This window comes from Stomoxys calcitrans, chromosome 2 (genome assembly GCF_963082655.1).
Source record: "Stomoxys calcitrans chromosome 2, idStoCalc2.1, whole genome shotgun sequence".
Lineage (NCBI taxonomy): Eukaryota > Metazoa > Arthropoda > Insecta > Diptera > Muscidae > Stomoxys > Stomoxys calcitrans.
This window is the reverse complement of record NC_081553.1, coordinates 194,202,236-194,228,700: the sequence shown is the minus strand read 5'-3', so window position 1 is coordinate 194,228,700 and position 26,465 is coordinate 194,202,236. Positions and strand designations below refer to the sequence as shown.

The 26,465-nt window shown below is 38.1% G+C and overlaps 1 protein-coding gene across 2 annotated transcripts in view; it reads right to left on the bottom strand.

The window, feature by feature from the left end:
• The window catches only part of LOC106088658 (protein winged eye), a 141,849-nt gene that overhangs the window by 101,641 nt on the left and 13,743 nt on the right, over positions 1-26,465 (bottom strand). For both annotated transcript variants that reach the window (XM_013254275.2, XM_013254276.2), the window contains exon 2: positions 11,853-12,020. In XM_013254275.2, the coding sequence (XP_013109729.2) occupies positions 11,853-12,020 (168 nt within the window). The remainder of the gene's footprint in view (positions 1-11,852; positions 12,021-26,465) is intronic.

Genomic DNA, 26,465 nt, shown 5'->3' with positions numbered 1-26,465 from the left:
AGAATAGCATAGCAAAGAACTTATTAAAGTTGAACAAATGTGTGTTATTATTCAAAACATTTAGACTTGTGTGTGTTATTATTCGAAACACTTGGTTTGGTGGATTAAGATTTCTGATACGCCATGTATCTTCATCAACGCCTTTGTCAAATTGATTAAGGTGTCACCTACTGCTGTTAAGATGTAGTTCGTATAACATCCTTTAGATGGCGTTGTGGAGTAGGTTTTGTTGTTGAAGAACAGATGTCGCTTCAAAATACACCCCGCCTTGCAAGAGTGTAATGCCATCTTTTGGCTCATTAACAACAAGTTGGATGGTGATGCGACGACCGAGAAAATAACATTTATTTCAAGTTAGGCTTTAGAGCTAACATTTCGTCATTGGCTCGTGAAGCCTAGTATAACGTGAGGAAACATGACAATGACAATGTTAGGTAATGGCTCGTGAAGTCATGTCCATTGGCTCGTGAAGCCTGAAGCACTTTCTCCAAGTACAAAACAGATCGCAATCCACAAAAAACTGCTCACTGTATCGTATATCGCACCAATGTAACCGATCCGGTTCGAAGGACCATGTTTAAGTTCGTTCCAGTGTGGGAGAACTTAAAAAAAAGAACAAATACTCTGGTTTTTAGAATTTATGTTTTTTTACTTTTTATTAAGGTAAATGGACGGACGTACAGATTAATGATCCAGTAGATGACGTATCGTTGCCACCTACTGCTGTTAAGGTGTAGTTCGTATAACATCCTGCATATGGCGTTGTAGAGGAAGTTTTGTTGTAGAAGAACAGATGTCGCTTCAACAGCCTTAATAAGTCAAATCGGATGAATAATATACATAGAAGCTATGGTTGCTAATCTATATCTGACCACGTTTTAAGAGGTCACACGAAACATTTCATGCAAATCGGACCAAAAGTGTGGTTACTAAAGACTGAAAAGGCCACATCGGATGAAAGGTATATATGGGAGCTTTATCTAAATTTGAACCGATTTTGATGAAAGTTTGCACACTCATTAGGACGTCATAAAAAACACTTTATGCCAAATTTGATAAATATCAGACTGAGATTTTGGCTTTTACAGCTTCAAAAGGGCATATCGGATGAAAGATATATATGGGAGCTATATATAAATCTGAACGGATTTTTTCAAAATCAATAGCATTCTTCCTTAAACCAAAAAAGTGACTTTTGCAAAATTTAATAATAATCGGACAACCTGTACAAGAATACATGAACAGTCAGACAGACGAAAGACGGAGATAGGCAAATCGAATCAGTAAGTGATTCTAAGCCGATCGGTATACCTATCGAAGAGTACGAACTTGATATATAGCAATTTGACTCCAAGTGTCGGCGAGCCGACCCACCCCCAAAAATTATATGTTTACCGATTTATCCCAATCGGAATCGGAATATGGGATTCAAAGGAAAGGTACTTGAAAGTAGAATACAAAGCTTACACAAAATTTTTGGGGTTTATTCCCAGGTGGGTCGCCCTCACCCCAAATGACAAGTATACCAACAATTAACTAAAGAGCAACAAATAACAATACCAAAAAAAATATATAAAAAATATTAACAAAAAATAATAATAAATATTAACAAAAATTCCAGAAATAATAAAAGAATAAAAGAATAATACTAAATTAAAATCCAGTTTTTCTTCAAAAACAAAACTCCTCTCACTTTAATTGCTATTCAGAAAAAATACCTCACTAAATTTCTAAAGTATTGCAAATATTAAAAAACAAGACATAAATGTGCTTAATTAAAAAAAAGAACAAAAAAACATTGAAAATAACAAAATTAGCCATAAAACTAATGCGAAAAAATACATGAAATTAACAAATAAATAAAAAAAGAGCCACAAAATTGTTTGAAAAAAAAGCACACACACACACACAACAACAAAAATACAATAAAAACGTAACAACAACAATGGAGTCAAAGAAATCCCCTAGTTCATGGAATAATGGCTCGGTTTGTTGGAATGCCTCACTGACGTTGCCGCTTTAGCTGCTGGTCGGTGGTAATGCCAAACATTGTCGATGACTATGGTGAAGGCGATGATGATAGTGGCGACTGCGATTGTGGCAGTAGTGGTGGCGCGTTCAATGAGCCGGGCTAACTGACGGCCGGCTGAATGCTGTCTGTGGTATGGTGTGGCGTGCCATGGCAGTGCTCTAATCTGGTGGACTGTGTTGTGGTGTGCTACGCCGTTCGTTGTGTGTTCATAAACAATAGACCGAATAAACTAAGAGCAAAACTTGTTTTCTCAATGTGGTGCGCCTTTTTTATTTGCTGTATATTCTATTTTTTTCCTTTTTGTTAATGTTAAAAACAACAAAAAGAAAACAAGAATTCTTGAAAGAAAATAAATAAAGCCAAACATTCAAACACATGCAGGCAAATACTTACAGTAGTATAAAAGAGCGGGTGGGGCTTTTGAAAAGAAAATTTGAAGAATTGTTGGGGAGATATCTATTTTAGGTTAAATACCTAGTAAGCCTGTAACATTAGGGGTTACCGTGGATTATATTAAAATATTGTTGAAGTGACTTACAAAGCCCTAAACGATCTGATTAAGTCTGCATGTTCTAGCAATAAACCTAGGAGTAAACAGCGACCTCTGTATTACTTCGGTGAACTGATTGGTTAATGAATAAACTTCATTATTCATCTGCAAATTCTGCAGAATTGTGCCATTTTTAACCCCATGTTATTTCCTAATCTGATGTTCGTTAGAAAAGCATTAAATTTATTTAAGTAAAGCACTAACAAAGTCTTTTATTAATGCAAATAATCCAGTTTTCGTATTCCTCTCTTCAAGTATTTAAAAATTTCCGTGTTATAAAACACTGTTTGTGTGACACTAAGGCCCTGCAACGTCGACTAACACAACAAATGCAAATTACCCATTGAAACTTTGAAAATATTCAAATGTTAGCAGATTAATAAAGTCAAATGCAAATCAGACACAGAGAGAGAGAGAGAGAGAGAGAGAGAGCAAGTCCAATGCAAATCAGACAGAGAGTGAGAGAGAGCATTTGCACAAACTGTAAACTAAGGTGATCACAACAACTTCCAATGAACAACAACAACACCACACATATGTTAAATCAGCAGCAACAACAATTCCAAGAAATCATAGCCATACTATATGTTGTTGTTGTTGATGGTGGTTTTGCAAACTTTTAAATGAATTAAAATGGCAATGAATGAAAAAAATAACCCACCGACTGCAATAGCAGCAGCAACAACAACAAGAGAATGCGTTTCAGCTAACTTAGAATAATTCAATGCTTGCTAAAATGGAATATTCATGAGTGCGGTTAAGACCACCAGGGGCAGAGCAGAAGATAAGCTGCACAGCAGCTGCCACCCAACAAACAAATGTTTGTTGAGAAAGTGTTTGTGGTAACTGAAAAAAAAGGGGGGCCACCACCAAACAAGCAAGTGGTAGCAATGATCACATCACCCCAAAACCACTTATTTACTATCTCTCATACTCTGTGGGTGATGGTGGCGGCAATGGATTAGAGCTCGCTACTTCATTGAAATGATAATCTTTGGGTCTATTCCCCCCACCACTTCTATCTACTATGGTGCTTTTTGGTGAAAGATGGAATATTTGATTGGAATTACTTTACATTGTTTAAAGTCACGTTATGGGTGTTAATGTGATTATGAATGTGTATGCGTGTGTTTGTATTGTGGGGCTATAAAACTTGACCCATTTGCATGGAAACGTATTTATTAGCCAGACACTGACAAAAAAAAGAGGCGTGGTTAGGAAAAAGATCGTATGCGGCATTCATTTGGCAAAAGAAAGTTTCAACTGTTTTTTTTTTTTACTGAATAGTAAAAGGTAGGGTGGAAGAGCGGAGCCAAATGTGATCACAATCATATTTCTGGTTCTTAGGAGAGGTTAGGGTCCACATAAACCGGAACCTCTCTAAAACAAAGGAAGAGCATAGAAATAGACGATTTAATAGATGAGGAGATCTAATGAGGAACCAGAAATAAAAGTCAAGCCCAAAAATTGGAAATTATTATTTTAATATGGCAATCGATCACGGACTGACAACTATGACATTCTATTCTCAATACAAAATAGTTCAATACCATTGCATTCGTCTTGCCTGTTGTAGACATTCAGTTGCAATGGTTCCGATGCGAGCTGTCAAACTACAGCTGGCAAAATATCCATGGCACTATCGATATTTTATTTTTTGTCTGAATATCGATTGATATTTTTCCTAACGATACTATCGGCAAATTTAAAATTTTTGCAAAATTTAACAACTCTGCATACAAAAGCAACGCGGAAAAGTTAAAAAATTGTCAACTTTGACGCTTAAAAACGAGCTTCATTCAGTGCTGCCACAAACATTTTTGAACTTTTGCGATATCTATCCGACCCATACCACACCTACACTAGTAATCGGTTTGTTGTGCATTATCTATTATATAACAAGTAAAAGCGTGCTAAGTTCGGTCGGCCGAATCTTATATACCCACCACCATAGATCGCATTTGTCGAGTTCTTTTCCCGATATCTCTTTTTAGGCAAACAAAGGATAAAAGAAAAGAATTACTATAATATTGGAGCTATATCAAGTTATGGTCCGATTCGGACCATGATTGATTTGAACATTGGAGACCATAATAGAAGTCATTGTGTAAAATTTCAGCCAATTCGAATGAGAATTGGATCTTTTCGGGGCTCAAGAATAGCGAGATCGGTTTATACGGGAGCTGTATCAGGCTACAGACCGATTCAAACTATATTTGAAACGTGTGTTGAAGATCATGGGAGAAGCCGTTGCACAAAATTTCAGCAAATTGGATAATAATTGTGCCCTCTAAAGGCTCAAGAAGTCAAAATCCCTGATCGGTTTATATGACAGCTATATCAGATTATAGACCAATTTCTACCATACTTAGCACAGTTGTTAGAAATCATAACAAAACACCTCATGCAAAATAAGACCCCAGATTGGTTTAAATGACAGCGATATGAAAACATGGACTGATATGGCCCATTTACAATCCCAAACGACCTACACTATTAAGAAGTATTTGTGCAAAAATTTCTTCCGGCTAGCTTTTCTTCTTCGAAAGTTAGCGTGCTTTCGACAGACATGCGGACGAACGAACGGATGGACATGGCTAGATCGACTTAAAGTGTAATGACGATCAAGAATATATATACTTTATGGGGTCTTTTGAGAAGTTACAAACAGAATGACTAAATTAGTATAACCCAATCTTATGGTGGAGGGTATAAAATGGAATTGTTGTGCTTTGTTTGTTTGTCAAAAACGGCTAAACCGATATTCATGAAATTGTCACTGATGGTAGAGTTTGAGCCCCCGGTGAAAATAGGGAACTATATTTTTTGATATACGAAGGGGGCGGACCCTTCCCCTCACTCCAAATTTCAAAAATGCCAGATCTTGGAAATGCGTGCACCGATATTAGCGAAATCTGGTCTGACACCTGATGATACCCTAAAAACACGACATTGGTATAAAACTTTGGGGTCAAAAACCCTGGGGGGACGCCCCATCCCAAAACTCACCCGAACGGACATGTTTACCGATTGGAACAATATGGGTATCAAATGAAAGGTATTTAAGAGTACAGTACGAACTTGGTATAGAAATGGCACCCTAAGTGTCGGGGTGGTCCCCCACCCTCAAAATCACCACCCAACGGGACACTTATAGCGCTTTGGGCAATATGGGTATCAAATGAATGGTATTTAAAAGTAGATTACACATCTGACATAAAATTGTATTCCTTGGTGTCTGAGGGGCACACCTCACCCCCCAAAAGCCCCCAGCAGCACATATTTACCGATTAGGACAATATAGGACTCAAATGAAAGGTATTTTGGAGTTAAATACGAATATGGCATTAGGCATTGGGGGCTAGTACCAAGGAGGTACAAAAACCAAAAGTAGTGCCTAAAATTAAAAGTGGACCGATCGGGACAATATGGGACTCAAATAAAATGTATTCGAGGGTAGAGAATGAATATGCTATTTAAAATTGGGTCCAAGTACCTAAAGGGCCTTCCCAAGCCCAAAACCACCCCAAAAGTACTGTCAAATTTCAAATTGGGACAGTATAGGACTCAAGTTAAAGGTTTTCGGGAGTATAATACAAATATGGTGTTAAAAATGTAATTCAAGTACCGAGGGCTTCGCCACAAGAGTACCGCCTTAAATAAAAAGTGGACCGATCGGGATAATATAGGACTCCAATGAAAGGTATTCAGGAGTAGAGTATAAATATGATATTTTAAACAGGATCCAAGTATTTAGGAAGTTGCCCCAGGTCCAAAACCGCCCCAAAAGTAGTGCCCAAAATTAAAAGTGGAACGATCGGTACAATATGGGACTCCAATGAAATGTATTTGGGAGTAGAATACGAATATGTTGTCAAAAATTTGGATCCAAGTACCGAGGGTTTCGCCCCAAGAGTACCGCCCAAAATAAAAAGTGGACCGATCGAGATAATATAGGACTCCAATGAAAGGTATTCAGCAGTAAGAATATGATTTTAAATTTTGGATCCAAGTATCTAGGGAGCCGTCCCAAGCACAAAACCGCCCAAAATCAAAATTGGATAGATTATCACAAACATATAAATAATAAAAACCTAGGCCTATAAAATAATTAATCAAATGATTTAATATTGCCAAAACCCTCGCACTGAATAATTTGGCGCCAAATTTTTTCAATTCACTTGCTGCAACTTGTGTTATAATTGACAGCTAACAATAAACAGGTGTGCGAATGTTGAAAGTAAAACAAACGTAAGAACGTTAATATGCTCAGTGGGTTATCGGTTATCGATATAATGTCAAATATTAATCGATTGAAAAGTTGTAAAATTTAACTTAAATGCCGTCAGATCAGTGTTAATCGTTCAGATCTTATTGTGGACGTGATAACCTATTCAATGCAAATAATCTGTGCAAAATGTCAAGGGTCTGTAACCCCATAATGTGTCTTATTTTCATGTTTCAAGGTGTTCCAAATGTAATGACTCGATTAGCACAACCAACAGCAAAGGTGACAGCAATAGAAATGAAAAAACTACGCATCCAAAGTTTATTTCACTTTGCTCTTTTAGAAAATCTAATAAATTTAGAAGTCATCTATTTGATGTCGTCTTTGTTTATAAACACAATAAAAAACAACAACGAGGAATGCAATAAAGTTCCTGAAGATTAAGACAACAATAGGCATGATGAATCACCCTTTCACGTTAACATGCTAATCTACTGCCTACCTTTAAATGTATTTCGTATAGCTTTTTAAGGCCATATAGCCTGCAATCCACCCTGCTGATTCAGATGTATCAAATTCCACTTGATTTTCTTATCAGCCAAGTGATATGAAAACTTAGAAACAATAGAAAACAAGTATAAGAGATAAAAGCAGGGTGGAGATGACAATATAATACCCTAAACCTTTGTGTATACCAGGTACTTGTACACAAATGTGAAAACATACCACATGGAAGCTATATATAAATCATAACAGAATTCGATTTCTGGTCGTGGGTCATAGACACGGGATAAGGCTGGATTTGGTGATATTCGTACGTTTAGGTACTAAAAAGTACGAAATGGTACATATTTGCCGAGCGCGAACGGAAAAAGCTAGAATTATGATCTTGGCTACAAGATCGTCCCGAAAAAAAAAGGCTTAATAAAAAAATTTTGGAAAATCATACCGGAAGTGGGAGAAATAGTATGTTTAGTACCACAATTGGTACTATTTGGTACTTTCTATATAAATTGTACTAGAACTTTGAATTTTAGAACTTACGTACACTATTGCAACAAGAATTGGATGACTATAAGAGTTTTTGGAAATTTGTATATTTAGGTACTTAAAAAAACTAACAAAAGGTACGAAATGGGTGAACTTTGTACAGGGCGTATGGATGGAGTTAGAATTTTGAAATGTGACTTTAAAGACATGTGGTGCAAAGAGATGAGGGTGAAAAGAAAAAATGGAAAAATAGTACTGGTAACGGGATAAAACGTACGTTTAGTACCGCAGTTGGTACAATTTGGTACTTTATTTACAGATGGAGCTAGAGGTCTGAAATTTGGTACAACTAGGAGATAAATGATGGGTGACTAAATGATCTATTCAAACAAAATTCGTACATATTGGTACCAAATGTACAGTGTCTATAGCCGCCACATATTGGTACCATTTAGTACATTCTTTACAGATGGAGCTAGAGGTTTGAAATTTGGCATTGCAGGTAACACTAGGAAAAATATGATGGGTGACTATGATCTATTTACAATTCGTACATTATGGTACTAATATTGGTACCATATGGTACTTTCTGTGCAGATGTAGCTAGAGCTCCGAACTTTGGCATGTAGATATAACTTACCAATATATGATGGGCTACTAAATGATGTTTTCACAATTCGAGCATTTTGGTACCAAATTGGTACTATTTAGTACTTTCTTTATAGAAGGAGCTAGAGATCCAAATTGGTCATGGAAGTACAATACAACTAAGATATAGATGATGGATGATTGAATTATCCATTCAAAATTCATACATTTTGGTACCAAAATTGTTACAATTTAGTACTTCTTTATAGATGGAGCTAGAGGTCCGAAATTGGGCCTGTAGGTACAACTAAGAAATAAATGATGGATGATTGAATGATCCATACAAAATTCATACATTTTGGTGCCAAAATTGCTACCTTTTGGTACTTTCTGTACAGATTGAGCTAGAGGTCTGAAATTTGGCATGCAGGTACAACTAGGAAAAATATGATAGGTGGCTAAATGAACTATTAAAGATTCGTACGTTTTGGTACCGCTTCGTAATTTCTGTTCAGATGGAGCTAAAGAAATTTGTCATATAGGTAGAACTAAAAAATATACGATAAGTAGCTAAATGTTCTATTAACCATTCGTACAGTTTGGTACCATGGTATCATATCGGCTGAGAGATATATATGGAAGCTATATCTAAATCTGATCCAATTTTGATGAAATTTTACACACATATTGCGACATCAAATAAAACATCTTATGCAAAATTTTGTAAAGATCAGGCCAAAACTGTGGCTTCTACAGCCTTAAAGGATCATATCGGCTGAAAGATATATATGGGAGCTATATCTAAATTTGATCCGATTTTGATGAAATTTTGCACACATGTTAAGACGTCAAATAAAACATCTCGTGCTAAATTTTGTCAAGATCGAACCAAAACTGTGGCTTTTGTAGCCTTAAAAGTTCATATCGGCTGAAACATATATATGGGAGCTATATCTTAATCTGATCCGATTTTGATGAAATGTTGCACACATATTGGGACGTGAAATAAATATCTTGCGCTAGTTTTTTTTTAAAGATCGGACCAAAGTTGTGGCTCCTACAGCCCTAAAAGGTCACATCGGTTGAAAGATATATATGGGAGCTATATCTAAATCTGATCCGTTTTAATTTTGCATACGCTTAAAAACGACAAATAAAATATCTCGTGCTAAATTTTGTAAAGATCGGACCAAAACTGTGGCTTCTACAGCCATAAAAGATAATATCGGCTGATATATATATATATGGTAGCTATATCTAAATCTGATCCGATTTTGCCCAAATCAAAAGCGTTCGTCCTTGGACCAAAAAAGTGACTTATGCAAAATTTCATAAAAATCGCACTAAAAATGCGACTTGGACCTTAATCAAAAGGGCCACATCGGACTATGTTTAGTTATAGCCGCCATTTAGACTGATCTGGTGATTTAGGGTCTTAAGCCTATAACAGGCGCATTTATTACCCGATTTCGCTGAAATTTGTCATAGTGAGTTTTATTAGGCCCGCCGATATCAGAACCAAAAATGGTTCAGATCGGAACATATTTGAATGTAGCTACCGTATAGACCGATCTGTCTATTTTCGGTCTTAGGCCTATAACAGGCCCATTTATAATCCGAATTTGCTGAAATTTGGAACAGTGAGTTGTAACAAGACTCCCAACATCTGTCCCGAATATGGTCCAGATCGGGATATATTTAGATATAGCTACCATAGAGATCGATCTTCAGCTTTTGGATCTCAAGACCATTAAAGGCGCATTTATTCTCCGATTTTGCTGAAATTTGAAACAGTGATTTGCACTAGGAGCCTCAACGTCCGACCCGAATATGGTGTATATCGGATTATATGTACATATAGCTGCCATATAGGCTGGTCTGGCGATTTAGGGTCTTAAGCCTATAACAGCTGCATTTATTACCCGATTTCGCTGAAATTTGACATAGCGAGTTTTATTAGGGCCACCGATATCAGAACCAAAAATGGTTCAGATCGCAACACATTTAGATATAGCTGTCATATAGACCGATCTATCGATTTTGGGTCTTGGGCCTATAACAGACGCATTTATTATCCGAGTTCGCTGAAATTTGGTACAGTGAGTTGTAACAAGACTCCAAACATCTGTTCCGAATAGGACCAAGATCGGGCTATATTATGATATAGCTACCATAGAGACCGATCTTCAGCTTTTGGGTCTCAAGACCATTAAGGGCGCATTTATTATCCGATTTTGCTGAAATTAGAAACAGTGAGCTGCTTTAAGACTCCCGACATCCAACACAAATATGGTCCAGATCGGACCATTTTTAGATATAGCTGCCATATATACCGATCTGCCGATTTATGGTCTTAAGCCTATAAAAGACGCGTTTATTACCAGATTTCTCTGAATTTGAATTTGATGAATCTGATTTGGCATAGTGAGTTTTATTAGGCCCGTCGATATCCGAACCAAAAATCGTGCAGATCGGAACATATTTGGATATAGCTGCCATATAGGCCGATCTGCCGATTTAGGGTCTTAAGCCTTAAACAGACGCATTTATTATCAGACTTTGCTGAAATTTGAAACAGTGAGGTGTATCAAAACTCCCAACATCTGTTCCGAATATGGTCCAGATCGAGCCATATTTAGTTATAGCTGCAACAGAGACCGATCTTCAGCTTTAGGCTCTAAAGACCATTAAAGGCGCATTTATTCTCCCATGGTGGTGGGTATCAAAAGTTCGATACAGCCAAACTTAATGCGTTTTTACTTGTTTTTTTTTTTTTTTTTTTTGTTTTGGCCAAAATTTTGTTTATGACCAAAGATTATTATATAATTTTGTATCAAAAGCTCTGAGAATAATTTGCTATTTGTGTAGTGCGATGGCGCGATTATTCAATAGGGACGTTAAGACAAACTTCTCTCACTGAAGATGTCCCAGAAGGATAATGATATAAAAAAAACAGTCGGGAATGGCAAAAAACTAAACTTTGTTTTTTTTTTCTTACACCAAATGTATGACATCAGTAAAATAAAATGTTTTTTTTTTCATTGCATTTGGAACCAAAAAAACAAAAACAACAACAGCACTCAAATACAAGCAATGAAAGACATACAAAAATTTAAAGGCAGTACATGCAGCAGTAGAGGCAAAAAAGGAGTGGATCGTTCGTTTATGATGATGATGATGACGATGGGAGCATAGAAGGAAGTTGCAAGGCAAAAAAAAAACAACTTCACAAGTCAAGATAGTAAGGAACAACAAAAACAAAAAAGAAAACAAGTTAACACACACCACGATCGTGGTGGCAGCAGTTGTTTCCACTTCATGGGGAACTCCTGATTGTTACTTGTGTCTGCCTGGGCCATGAATGACTTACTGGCTCGAAGGCAGTGGTTATTTCTGAGTTGGGTGGTTGGTTCGTTGGTTGGTTGGTTAGTTGTTTGGTTTGTTCGTTTCTGACTGGGACTTACCTAAATCAGCTACTCGTATACCGAAACAATTCATATCCTTATTAAGTTGCTGCGACAAAGGCAATGTTGAGGAACTCGTTAAAGAAGGCGGAGGACCAGGTGGTGGCGGTGCTGTTGTTTCCTGTGGCCGTTTGCGGGCCACTGCAATGCCAATTGGTACAGTGTTATCTGAAATGACAACAAGGGCCACATAAGCAAAATGGCAAATTAGTATTTAATATTGATAACAAAAAATAACAGCAGTAGCATTAAAACAAATTAAAACTAAAATAAATATTTTTAAAATGTTACACAAAAAAAATGTAAAAACAAAAGTCTGTTTTAACTGATCGGAAACCTAAACCTCGAAATTTTCTTAAAAAAACCTTGGGCATGGCAAGGGTTATTTGTTTCTTAAAGCCGTCCATGATGGTGGTTAACAAGTCCTCCTAACCAGGCATTAGCTTTGGAATATGCGGAGATATCCAAACATTAAAATGCTCACACAGGTGCTAGGTTAGGTTTGGTTAAGTTTAAGTGGCCATCTGCCATCAGACTCACCTAAACGTTTTCGTCCATTGTGATACCACAGGTACCGAAGAAGGAAAATGCCTTCTAGTTCCTACCGTTGAACCATCCAGATCGCTTTAAAAAGCCCAACAACTTGCGAATGTTCAAATCCGCCAAATCAGACTAATACTCAAAGAAATGAAAACCTAAAGTGGAACTCCTTCTGACTGCCAGTGCAGGACACACACAAAGAAGGTCTCTTCTTCTTCGATATCCTCACAGCTTCTGCAAAAGTCGTTACTGAAAACATTTCAGTCTGTCAGCATGTTTTCCGATTAGACAGTGACCTGTCATGACGGACACAATGACTGAAACGTCTGTTTTAGCCAGTGACAGCAAAACGGTAGACCTCTTCAAGTCTAGATTAGGCCACATAGTTTTGGAATGCTCACAGCCCCCACTTTGTAACCATCTATCATTCGTTGTCCTTCGGGCCTGGTCCTGAAAACTTGGCTTGCATGTTGCTAGGGGCATACCCACTGATTCCAGATCCCTTGGAATGTGTAGGGCAGTTCCTAGTCTCGCAAGCTTGTCCGCTTTACAATTCTCTGCGATATCCCTGAGGCCCGGCACTCAGAACAGGTGAATTTTGAACTGTTCAGCCATCTCGCTGAGAGATCTGCGACAGTCGAGGGAGGTTTTTGTGTTCAGAAATATGTTCTCCAAGGATTTAATAAATGCCTGAGAAGTCATTTATGGCAATCGTCGCCATTCCACCACTTCCTTAATTTCAAGGATCTCCGCTTGATAAACACTGCAGTCGCCTAACATTTTGACCAGTTCTAGATCTTTAGAGTACACCCCCAAGCCCAACTGGTTGTCTAGTTTGGAAGCATCCGTATCGAAATCTAGGTAACTTCTGTTACCTGACATATCGTAGTTTCAATCGGTTCTATCAGGAATAGTGGTACAGTACTTTTTATCAAAAAGCTGCTCAGGTAGGATGTAATCCACACTGCCTGAAACATCGGACATCGTATCAAGGATAACACAGTGTCCGTAGCCGCCACATGACCAATGAAAAAGCTCACGGCAGTGGTCGCAGCAATTTGTCTACCCACAATGTTCAGAGGCATTGGATGTATTGTAGCATTAAATTCAGTGCGTCAGGTGGTGTTGTCCTCAGCGCGGCTGTGATGCCCAAAAAAAATCATCCTTTGGATCCGGTTAAGTATAGACCCTCCCCCTTACCCCAATTTTCAAAAACGCCAGATCTGGGAGATGCGTGCATCGATTTAAGCGAAATTTTGTAAGCCACCTCATGGTTCGCGCCAAAAACACGAAATTGGTATACAATTTTGGGGTCAACTAACCTGGGGGGGCACGCCCCATCTCAAAACCGCCCGATCGGACATGTTTAACGACTGGGACAATATGGGTATCAAATAAAAGGTATTGAAAAGTAGAGTACGAACTAGGCATAAAAATGTCAACCTTAGTATCGGGGGGGTTCCCCACCCCCAAAAACACCACCCAATAGGACACTTTTAACGCTTTGGGCAATATGGGTATCAAATGAAAGGTATCTAAAAGTAGAGAACAAATCTGGCAAAAAAATGTATTCCTTGGTGTCTGAGGGGCCTCCCCACCTTTCAAAACCCCCCAGCAGGACATGGTTACCGATTGGGACAATATGGATATCAAATGAAAGGTATTTAAAAGTAAAAAGTGAAAAGCTGATACAAAAATGTATTCCTTGGTATCTGAGGCGCACCCACCCATCAAAAACCCCTCAATGGGACATATTTACCGATTGGGATAATATGGGTATCAAATTACTGGTCCGTTATAAGAATTTGGTTCAAGGTGTTCACGGGGTCTCTCCAACCCCAAAAACGCCCAAAACGGGCGTTGATTGTCCAACGTCACAAAATGGGTATAGAATGAAAGGTCTTTGAGAGTTGACTACAAATCTGAATATACACATTTGGGACAGAGCCTAGGACCGGCTCACCCACCTAATTCGCTTCAATAAGACGTGCAGTTCGATCGGTATAGTATGGGATTTAAACAAAAGGTCTATTACAGTGGAGTTTGAATCTAATGTTGATATAAGAGTTCAAGTATCAGCGTTTCGTTCTGCCGTTCAGCAGGACATGTGGATTGCAACAATAAAGGACTCAAAAAAAATTGTCTTTTGGGTCTTAGCGTCGGGGGGACCGACCCTCACCTGTCAATAAAAAGTATACTCTACTACCAAAGACCTTTCATTGCTGTCCTATTCTATCCATGACAGTGCATGGCTAGAATAGGACAGCAATAAAAGGTCTTTGGCAGTAGAGTACACTTTTACCCTCAAATTGGGTAGACACAAGAGAACCTGCGGATCTATAAAATTTGTGCTATCCCAAGTGGTCGTTTTAAAATATGATTTTGAATGTGGATAACCAATACGGAAAAAATTAATGAGATTGGATCTGAACATCTTGATCGCCACCTTCAAAATTCTTGACATTAAGGGGCTCAAACAAAATCTTGCTCTAGCACGATGCTGATATTATTTCAGGGACCCCCTTATAAACTCCCTTCAAACCGGCCATGTTTGCGTACTATGGCCATAAGGGGCTCAAATAATAGGTATTTGATAGTAGAAAACGAATTTGATATCCAATTTTGAGACCAAGTGTTTGGGGGTAGTCTCATCCCATAAACTCCTCCTTAACCAATTGCAATTTTGGCTTAAATAAAAGGAATTTAACAGTGGAGCACGATGCTGATATTTTTTCAGGGCTAAGTGCGTGAGTTGCCGGCCGCCCCACCCTATATACACCTCAACCGCAACATGTGGATTATGACAAAAAGGGGCTTAAATCTGATATCTGTTTTATGGCCAAGTGTTTCAGGAACGACTCATCTCATAAACTCCCCCTGCACCACACATATGTACCGACTATAGGAAAATGTAGCTCAAATGTGGTTTTTGGGAGTAGAGTATGAATCTGATATCCACTTTTGGGGCAAAGAGTTTGTCTACCCCAAACTTTAATGGGCGGACCCTCCTTTTACCCTTTTTTTCAAAAACGCCAGATCTCGGAGATGTATGGAGCGATTTACGCAAAATTTAGTTTGTTTACAATAACTCAAAAACAGAAATTTGGTATACTTATTTATGGTGGGATGTCTAGGGCGGCCGCTCTACCCTCAAAGCCCGCCATATGGAAATTTAAACCAATAATGACAATATTAGGCTCAAATGAAAGAAATTTGAGACTAGAATCTGATACATGGGTGTACACCTCACCCCCATACCGGACATTTTTTTCGACCAGAGCAATATAAGTCTGAAATAAAAGAAATCTGGCAGTAAAGCACCAATATGATATCCACATTGGGACGAAAAATCTGAAGGCGGTACTAGCACAACCAAACAGGACTTTTTTCCTGATCGTGCCATTATAGAGATCAGATAAAATAAGGGAGTAAAAGTGGAGTGGGCTCTATCCAGCTAGTATCCAAATATAATCCAATTTGGCTCATATGTAAGGAAACAATATGGACCTGTCTCAAATTTCAGCTCAATATCAATATCTCAATTCTTGAAGGCTGCTGCGTGAATGCAACAGATGGACACATAGGCATACAGACGGATGGACAGACACACGGACATCAATAAATCGTCTTAGATTTTTTACGACGATAAAGAACATAAATTTTTTAGTTGCGAAAATGGTTATTTCGATGTCCCTATTCTATGATGGTGGCTGTAAAAATTCAATTTCGCTAAAAATCTTGCAAAATCGAAATGGGCCGTCCATCCGACCAAACCCTTAAAGTTGAAAGTAATCCCTACCAAAATTGGTAGAAAAGGACTCTCAGAAATTTGCTCTCACGCACTCTCCCGCTCTCTTTTGGTGGCAAATAAAGTACGCGAACAACATCCAGTAACAATTTTTGCAAATTTGCAAAAATTTGCGAGTACACGAACACACCTATTATCCTAATATGGGCCGATTTGGACCATTTACAATTCCAACTGACCTGCAACAAGAAGATCGAAATGGGCCGTCCATCCGATCAAACCCTTAAAGTTGAAAGTAAACCCTACCAAAATTGGTAGAAAAGGACCAATACGGCAACACTGCTCTTAATTATCAAACTCTCAGAAATTTGCTCTCACGCACTCTCCCGCTCTCTTCTGGTGGCAAATAAAGTACGCGAACAACATCCAGTAACAATTTTTGCAAATTTCCACAAATTTCGAGTACACGAACACACCTATTATCTTAACATGGGCCGATTTGGACCATTTACAATTCCAACTGACCTGCAACAAGAAGATGGATTTTTGCCAAAATTTGTAACGCTTTATCTCACTCGTTCGAAGATAAAGGGTTTTCGGCAAACAGACCCATGGATATTGGTGTATCAACAAAGAGTTCCATGGCAATCTAGGCAATATATTAGTTTTAAACGGTCTTAGTGCCATATTTCAAGGTGTTGCAAACTAAATGATAAATTCAGTTACCCCTCCATCCCATTTTGAAGCTTATAGAAAAAAACTTTTTACGATTTCTCTAGTTAAGCTGTTGCTCTGCTACTGTTTAGTTTTTCCCAACATTTCAACATAAGGATACTTCGCATTGAGCATCCTTCTGTCTGCTGAGCAATTATCGCTCCCATCGTTTGTATTCACATCGGCATAAACATTATCATCATCTTCATTTAATTTCAGTGTTGCTGCTGCTGCCGTGACTTCTGCTCCTTTTTCGTTTTAAGCACAATTTTTTTATGGGAATTCTCCAAGTGGATGTTAAGTGTCCACTTTTGCAATCTTTTGATTGTCTTGCCCCCTTTTCGACTTGCAATTCTTACTTTCGGTTGACAAAAGGGGAGTGAAAAAAATTCAATTTTAATAATCCTGCATTTTTCTGTTGCCTTCATTTGCTGTTTGCCTTTACTTTCTCTCTCCACACACTTCGTGTTTGATATGTTTGTGGATTTCCTATTTCATTTTCGTTTCGTTTCATTTTTGTTGTCGTCATGCCTTTTCATTACAAAACAAGTGCAGCATTTTAAGTTGAATTGCCGCCGGCAAATTGCTCTTATGTGAATATTTTGCTTGCTAGTGTTGTTGTGGTTGTTGCAGCGCAATAAAATAGGCTTTGGAGCCAAAGGGGGGTAAAGTAAAAAAAACAAAAACGAACGAGTGAACGAACGAATGAGCCCCACAACAATATAAACCACATAACAGCAACAACATACAAACACATACTCGTAGCTTACACGACGAAAATGTTCATTGGTTGTGGTTCATAGTGCGATGATAGTGGAGAGCGCGCCAAGTTTGGCAGCTGAATGAGAGAGGGGAGATCGGTGGATAGGGTAGTAAGGTCTTTGCATTTGACAGGGATGACAAACAGAAACTACAAATTTAGCCGAAAATGGCAAATTTCGAAAAACTTAGATAGCTAAAAAATTTTAAAGTTGGCCTTTAAGGAAAATTAAATCTCCACTATGAAATGGATAAGAAAGAAAATATAATATGGCAGAGTATAAACGGTCTCACAATTTTAGTTGATTTAGGACTGTCTGTCATCATGTTTCAATAAAAAACCCAGTATGGTAGGGCAAAAGTCGGACGAACATATATATTGGAGCTATATCTAATTCTGAGCCGATTTCGAGCAAACTTGTCAGATATTGTGGTAGTCGTCGAGAAAAGCGTTGTGTAAAATTTTGTCAAAATTGGTCAATAAATGCGCTTGCTGTGACTCTAGAAGTTAAAATCGGGCGATATACATATATAGCAGCTATATCTAAATCTGCTACGATTTCTATGAAATCCACAAGTATTGTTAAGAGTCAAGAGAAAATCCTTCATGCCAAATTTCGAAAGAATCGGTTAACAAATGGCCATTTTATTGCATTATTACTGCAAATCGGACGAACATATTTACGGAAGCTGAAACGATTTTTTCCAATTTCAATAGGCTTCGTCTCTAGGCCGAAAAACATGCCTGTACCACATTTGAAGACGACCGGATGAAAACTGCGACTTGTAGTTTGTACACAAATTAACATGGACAGACGGACAGACAGACAGACAGACGGACGGACATAGCTAAATCAAATCAGAAAGTGATTCTGAGTCGATCGGTGTACCTATCAATGGGACTATCTCTCTTCCTTGTGGGTGTTACAAACATATTCACTTAGTTATAATACCCTGTACCACAGTAGTTGTGTAGGGTATAAAAAAACTAGAAAGACTGTTTGATTGTCTCCAAGAAGCCATCATTGAGGAAGGCTGACTCTCAGTGAAACAACCCGGCTTTTGCTTTTGGACGGTAAACCCTTACGGAGCCCTGTGATCGAGTTACTAAATGCTTCTATGCAACCACGCTGGATGTGAAGAACGCTTGTAGAAGCCTTAATGCCAAAACAGAGTGCATTGTGGATCGTTGACGACTGAAATCGAGTTTTTTGTCGTCAAACTTAAAGATTTTTTAAATTTGCGCTATGTTTTTTGGCATTTGTTTGCAGAGTTGAATTTGTCAACGCAACGCTCAGAAAAGACATTCTGATGTCTTTAGGCTACTCTACTCAAAGAGCACAATTTTATCACAATTTCCCTTAGAAAACTTTGAAGAAATTTTTATTTAATTACAGAAAATTTTGTTGAAATTTCCCAAAAAAATTGGCCTCTCATGAAAAACTAGATTGTAAACTTCCTACTTAAGAAAAATTGGTTTTATGGTTTCATAACATTCTCACAAAAAAGTACCAAAGCAGCAAATTTCCCATACCTGTCCTTAGGACGATTGACAAAGAGTGTAAGCAATAAGCATTGCAAAACAAGGAAAACAAGTAAGAAGAGAATCATCAGAGATGTGAACAAAATTCGACGTCACGAAATTTTGCCATTATTTTTTTAGTGTTTGGCAATTCGTTTGTTTTTTATTCTCTCCTTTCTTTTTCTACGAACGTACAACAACTATTGCAACAATAACAACATCTACCATTGGCAGCGGCTGAGTGCATTCTGTGCCCTGCAAAGCGCGTTACAATTGTACAACAAATTCAGTGATTTTTATCTAAAAAAGAAGAAAAGAAAAAAGTAACAACAAAATTACGTGGCCAAAGCGAAAATGTAATGGGCAAAAGACGAATACAACAACAATAGCAACATCTACAATAGCGACGACAAAAGCTACCGCGCAACACAATTTTGTGTTGCTTTTTTCTGTTAGAAAGCAACTAATTATGAATTCAAACAAGGCTCTTGGTTGTGAAAATTGTCAGAAGCACCTTTTTGCTGCCGCTGCGGCTGCTATTGCGAAATTCATCAGCTAAAGGGCTAGTTACAAAGTAAATCCCTATCCGTGTTCATGGGGGGGGGGAGATGGTTTTTATACCCTCCACTATAAGATGGGGGTATACTAATTTCGTCCGTTTGTAATACATCGAAACATTGATCTGAGACCCAACAAAGTATATATATTACTGATCCTCTTGACATACCAAGTCCATTGAGCCATGTCCATCCGTATCTCCATGTCCATCCGTATGCCAAAAGCAATCTCACTTTCGCAGCAGTAATGCTAGGTGCTTGAAATTTTGCGCAACTACTTCTTATTAGTAAAGGTCGGTTGCAATTGTAAATGGGCCATATCCATGTTTTGATATAGCTGCCATATAAGCCCATTTCGGATCTTGACTTCGTGAGCCTTGAGAGGGCAAAATTCTTATCCGATTTGGCTGAAATATTGCATGAGGTGTTTTGCTTTGACTTGCAATACCTGTGCCAAGTATGGTCCAAATCGAGTCATAACCTGATATAGCTGCCATATAAACCGATCTCGGATCATGACTTCTTGAGCATATAGAGGGCGTAATTCTTATCCCATTTGGCTGAAATTTGACATGAGGTGTTTTATTTGGACTTACAATAACTGTGCCAAGTATGGTCCAAGTCGATTTATAACCTATATAGCTGCCCTATAAACCGATCTCGGATCTTTACTTCTTGAGCCTCTGGAGGGCACAAATCTTATCCGATTTGGCCGAAATGTGCCAAGTATGGTCCAAATCGGTTCATAACCTGATATAGCTGCCATATAAACCGATCTCGGATCTTAACTTATTCAGTCTCTAGAGGGCACAATTCTTATCCGATTTAGCCGAAATTTTGCATAAGGTATTTTATTTGGGCCTACAATAACTAAGCCAAGTATGGTCTAAATCGGTTCACAACCTGATATAGCAGCCATGTAAACCGATCTCGGGTCATGACTTCTTGAGCCTCCAGAGGGCACAAATTGGGCTGAAATGTTGCAAGACGTGTTTTGTTAATTTTTAAATTTTAAATTTTTAAAATTTTAAACGTGGTATTTTTTATACTCAGCACTATAAGCTGAGGTTATACTAATCTAGTCATTCCGTTTGTAACGCCTCGAAATATTGACCTGAGACCCCATAGAAAATTTAAATTTTTGATCGTATTGACATTCTGAGTCGATCTAGTCATGTCTGTCTTTCCGTCTGTCGAAATCACAATAGCGTTCGAACGAATAAAGATTTGCGCTTTAAATTTTGCAAATGTGCCATCGGGGCTCAGATTTGGCTATAGTCCCCATATAAACCGATCCCCAGTTTTGACTTCTTGAGACCCTTAAGACCGTTCCGTTCCGGACTTCCGTTCTGGCTTCCCACATCAGTGTACAATATGATCGGAATATAACTAAAAATTGATATAGCAACCATACAAACCGATCCTCTGATTTGACATCTTAAGCTCCTTGAAGACTCAATTTGCACTCATTTGACACACAGACTTCTGATATGACGTCCATGGTGGTCTAAATACTGATATAGGCTCCTTAAATAACGATTCCCCGATATGACAGCTTGAGACGATAGCAGCCGCAAGCAATTGCCGAACGAAGTAAGTTAATAAAGGCAAATTTTTGACGGAATTCTAGGTTGTAGGTGCCCAAAATTCGGCCCGATCGAACATACCACGTTTTTACTTCTTTCTTTAGAAATCAGCTAAGCTGAATAAAAGTTTATCCATAGAAAACTTTATCCAGCCAGCTGAATTAAGAAACCCTTATTCAGCCAGGCTGAATCAAAGTTTTCCACAAAGAAAACCTTATTCAGCCAGGCTGAATTAAAGTTATCGCACAGAAAACCTTATTCAGCCAAGCCGAATTTAAGTTTTCTTATAAATAACCTTATTCAGCCAGGCTGAATTAAAGTTTTCCCATAGAAAACCTTATTCAGCCAGGCTGAATTAAAGTTTTCCCATAGAAACCTTATTCAGCCAGGCTGAATTAAAGTTTTCCCATAGAAAACCTTATTCAGCCAGGCTGATTTAAAGTGTTCCCCAAAGAAAACCTTATTCAGCCAAACTGAATTAAAGTTTTCCCATAGAAAACCTTATTCAGCCTGGCTGAATTAAAGTTTTCCCATAGAAAATCTTATTCAGCCTGACTGAATTAAAGTTTTCCCATAGAAAACCTTATTCAGCCTGACTGAATTAAAGTTTTCCCATAGAAAACCTTATTCAGCCTGACTGAATTAAAGTTTTCCCATAGAAAAACTTATTCAGCCAGGCTGAATTAAAGTTTTCCCATAGAAAACCTTATTCAGCCAGGCTGAATTAAAGTTTTCCCATAGAAAACCTTATTCAGCCAGGCTGAATTAAAGTTTTCCCATAGAAAACCTTATTCAGCCAGGCTGAATTAAAGTTTTCCCATAGAAAACCTTATTCAGCCAGGCTGAATTAAAGTTTTCCCATAGAAAACCTTATTCAGCCAGGCTGAATTAAAGTTTTCCCATAGAAAACCTTATTCAGCCAGGCTGAATTAAAGTTTTCCCATAGAAAACCTTATTCAGCCAGGCTGAATTAAAGTTTTCCCATAGAAAACCTTATTCAGCCAGGCTGAATTAAAGTTTTCCCATAGAAAACCTTATTCAACCTGATATAGCTCCCATATAGAAAACCTTATTCAGCCAGGCTGAATAAAAGTTTTCCTATAGAAAACCTTATTCACCCAGGCTGAATAAAAGTTTTCCCATAGAAAACCTTATTCAGCCAGGCTGAGTTAAAGTTTTTCCATAGAAAACATTATTCAGCCAGGCTGAATTAAAGTTTTCTCACAGAAAACTTTATTCAGCCTGGCTGAATTAAAGTTTTCCCACTGAAAACCTTATTCAGCCTGGCTGAATTAAAGTTTTCCCATAGGAAACCTTATTCAGCATGGCTGAATTAAAGTTTTCCTATGGAAAACCGTATTCAACCTGATATAGCTCCAATATAGAAAACCTTATTCAGCCAGGCTGAATAAAAGTTTTCCCATAGAAAACCTTATTCAGCTAGGCTGAATAAAAGTTTTCCCATAGAAAACCTTATTCAGTCAGGCTGAATTAAAGTTTTCCTATAGAAAACCTTATTCAGCCTGGATGAATTAAAGTTTTCCCATAGAAAACCTTATTCAGCCAGTCTGAATCTATGGTTTCCTGTTAACAACCTTATTCATCTAGGCTGAATTAAACAAAACAATTTAAAGCTTCATATTCTGTTATCTGTCTAGCCCATTAAAGCCATTATTCCTTTCAATTTTCTTAAGCCTTCCGTTAAAGCCTTCCTTTGCCCGTATGAGGGTCTTTTGTCTCTTGCCCAGCAACAAACAACAAAGTCATGGACATTTTGTTTTTCTTATGATAACCTTAAAAATGAACTCTAGTGGCTTACCGAAGACACAAGATTGTCGCAAATACTCCAATCATTCGCTTCTTCATGGTAATTTGTTAGTGGTCAACTGTGTGGCAGTTATGCATTTAATTTGCAGCCATTGCCACTGGTTGTGCTGCAATATGCAATGAAGACGAGAAAAGTGGAAAGCAACAAAAAAAAAAGAAATGGGCAATACAATAGCAAACCCTCTTAAATGCAAATGTATGCCAATAAGTAAGGATAACAGTAGCAACAACAGGAAGAATGGCGAGAAGGGGAAGTAGGAGAATTAAAAGTATGTAGATTTAATACTTGCCATATATTTGGTAGACAATTTATGCTGGTCAATTTTCAAAATGTGTAAATTAAACGGGAAACACCATAACCCTCTGGTCTGCCTACCACTCTCTCTCTCTTTCACTCTCTTTCCCCCAAAGCACTATAAAATACAACACACGGTGTATATTTGCATGTGCATGTGTGTGTATGAGTTGTTATAAATTCATTATAGCTTTGTTTTTGTAATGCTATTTGCCTAGAGGGCGACCTGGACATGCATTATTACATTCTTCATGGCTATAGGGACATTTTTTGATTGACCTCTTTTTTTATTGTTGTTGTTGGTGTTGTTAGGTCAATTCGTTCGGGATGGGCTCTGTTTGAATTGCGTATATACACATATACGTAGTTGGGAAATGTATGACATATTTTTGGTTGGTTCTTTTTAACAGTTGTAAGTTGGCAATAATTGAAATTTCTCTTTAATCGATAATGTGTTAAAAAAATGAGTCGACAGAATGGGCAGGGAGGGGCAACCATACTAAAGAAATGGCAGAGCCCAGATGGATATCAGTATAATCAGACCGAGAATCATATAAGGACTACAAGCTCACTTATGTAAAATCGGTGCGGCAAGTAGTGATAGCATGTGTAGAGCATTAGAGGGAGATGATGAGATGTTGGAGCATTTAATTTGTCATTGCTCGGCTTTCGCGTCTAACAGATACCGCCACTTAGGTGGGGACACTATACCAGACATGAACCAATTTAGGGGAGTGGCATGGACAACAATTAAGAATTGTGTAAGTAGCACAAAATTGCCTATTTATTTTTTTTTCGATGTTACATCTTTGTTTGTATTTAGAACGCACAACAAGCCGATTACTGGCTTAGGTGTATGTGCATAGTGGCATGGGGCGGATTAATATATACACCCTCTTTTCAACCTAAGCTATGCTTACAAAATCCGTATTTTTTATCCGACTTTGCTGAAATTTGGAACCCAAATTTTTTACTCCAACTTTCCAAAATCGGGCAAGTGACATTTTTTCGGCATGGCAAAAGCATATTCCAACCCACGGACGAATCGATCAATATATTGATGAAGCTCCCATATAAGGGTACATTTCAAAAAAAGATTTTAACAGCGAGTTTAGTGAATTCGAAATGAAATTTAAAGCTAGGAAAGGTAGTAAAACTACCCCTTCTCTTGGGAAAGGATACTAAAACTACCCCTTCTCTTGGGAAAGGATACTAAAACTACCCTTTCCCTCTAGAAAGAGTACTAAACCCACCCCTTCCCTTGGGAAAGGGTGCTAAAACTACACCTTACTTTGGGGAAGGGTACGAAAAATACCCTTTTCTTGCTACAGGGTGCTAAAACTACTCCTTCCCTTGGGAAGGTACTAACACTACCCCTTCCCTTGGGAAAGGGTTCTAAAACTACCCCTTCTCTTGGGAAAGGGTACTAAAACTACTCCTTCCCTTGGGAAAGGGTAATCAAACCACCCCTTTCCTTGAGAAAAAATACTAAAATTACCCTTTCCTTTGGGAAAGGATACTAAATCTACCCTTTCTCCGGGGCAAACATCCACTTCCCCCGGGAAAGGGAACGAAAACTTAAATTTTTCTTGGGAAAGTGTACAAAAACTATCCTTTCCCTAGGGAAAAGGAACGAAAACTAAACTTTCCGTAGAAAAATGTAATAAAACTACCCTTTCCGTTTTAAAAACAGTGCTAAAACTACCCCTTCCCCTCGGGAAAGAATAATAGAACCACCCTTTCCCTTGGAAACGGATACTAAAACTACCATTTCGCTTGGGAAAGGGTACTAAAACTTCCCTTTCCATTGGGAAGGAATACAAAAACTATCCTTTCCCTTGGGAAAGGATACTAAAACTACCCTTTCGCTTGAGAAAGAGTACTAAAACTAACCTGTCCCTTGGGAAAGGGTAAGAAAACTATTCCTTATGTTGGGAAATGGTACGAAAACTACCCTTGGAAGGGTATTAAAACTAACCTTTCCCTTAGGGAAAGAGTAGTTCTTTTGGGAAAGGATACTTAAACTACTCCTTCGCTTGGAAAGGGGTAGTTCTCTTGCCAAAAGGTACGAAAAGTAGGAAAGGGTACGAAAACTTCAATTTTTCTTGGCAAAGTGTACGAAAACTTGAATTTTTTTGGGAAAGTATAACAAAACTACATTTTCTCTAAGGTACGAAAACCACATTTCCCGTTGAAAAAAGATACTAAAATTTGCCTTTACCCTAGAAAAAGTTACTAAAACTACCCTTTCCCCTGAAAAAGTCACTTAAACTACACTTTCCGTTGAAAAAGGTACTTAAACTACTAAAACTACTTTTTCCCTTGGAAAAGAGTACGAAAACTACCCTTTTCTTGGGAAAGGGTACGTAAATTACCCTCTCATTGAGAAAGGGTATGAAAACTATCCTTAAATTGGGAAAGAGTACGAAAACTGCCCATTCCCTATGCAAAGGGTACTAAAACTACCCTTTTCCATGGGAAAGGGTACCACACCTACCTTTTACCTTGGGAAAGTGTACGAAAAATACCGCTTTCTGTTGTAAAGGGTACCAAAACTACACCTTCTCTTGGTAAAGGGTAATAAAACTACCCCTTCCTTGGGAAAGGGTACTAGAAGCACCCATCCCTTGGAAAAGTGCATAAAAACTTCCCTTCCCTTGGGAAAGTGTACTAAAACTTTCCTTTCTCTTCTGAAGGAGTTCTAAAATTACCCTTTTCCTTGGGAAAGGGTACGAAAAATACCCTTTTCCTTTCCTTGGGAAAGGTACCCTTTTCCTTGGAAAAGGGTACTACAACTACCCTCTCTCTTGGGAAAGGGTACATTACTTACTTTACTTTAATTGGCAATGACAAAACATTTGATCCACCAGCCGAACGTAGAATAGCTTTCCAAGCGCCTCGATCTTCTGCGCTCATTTTATAATCTCTGACACCAAAGGTTACTATAACCACCTTTCCCTTAGGAAATGTTACTAAAGCTATACTTCCCATGGGAAAGGGTTCTAAATCTATCCTTTCCTTTAGAAACGGGAACTGAAACTACCCTTTCCCTTGGAAAATGGTAC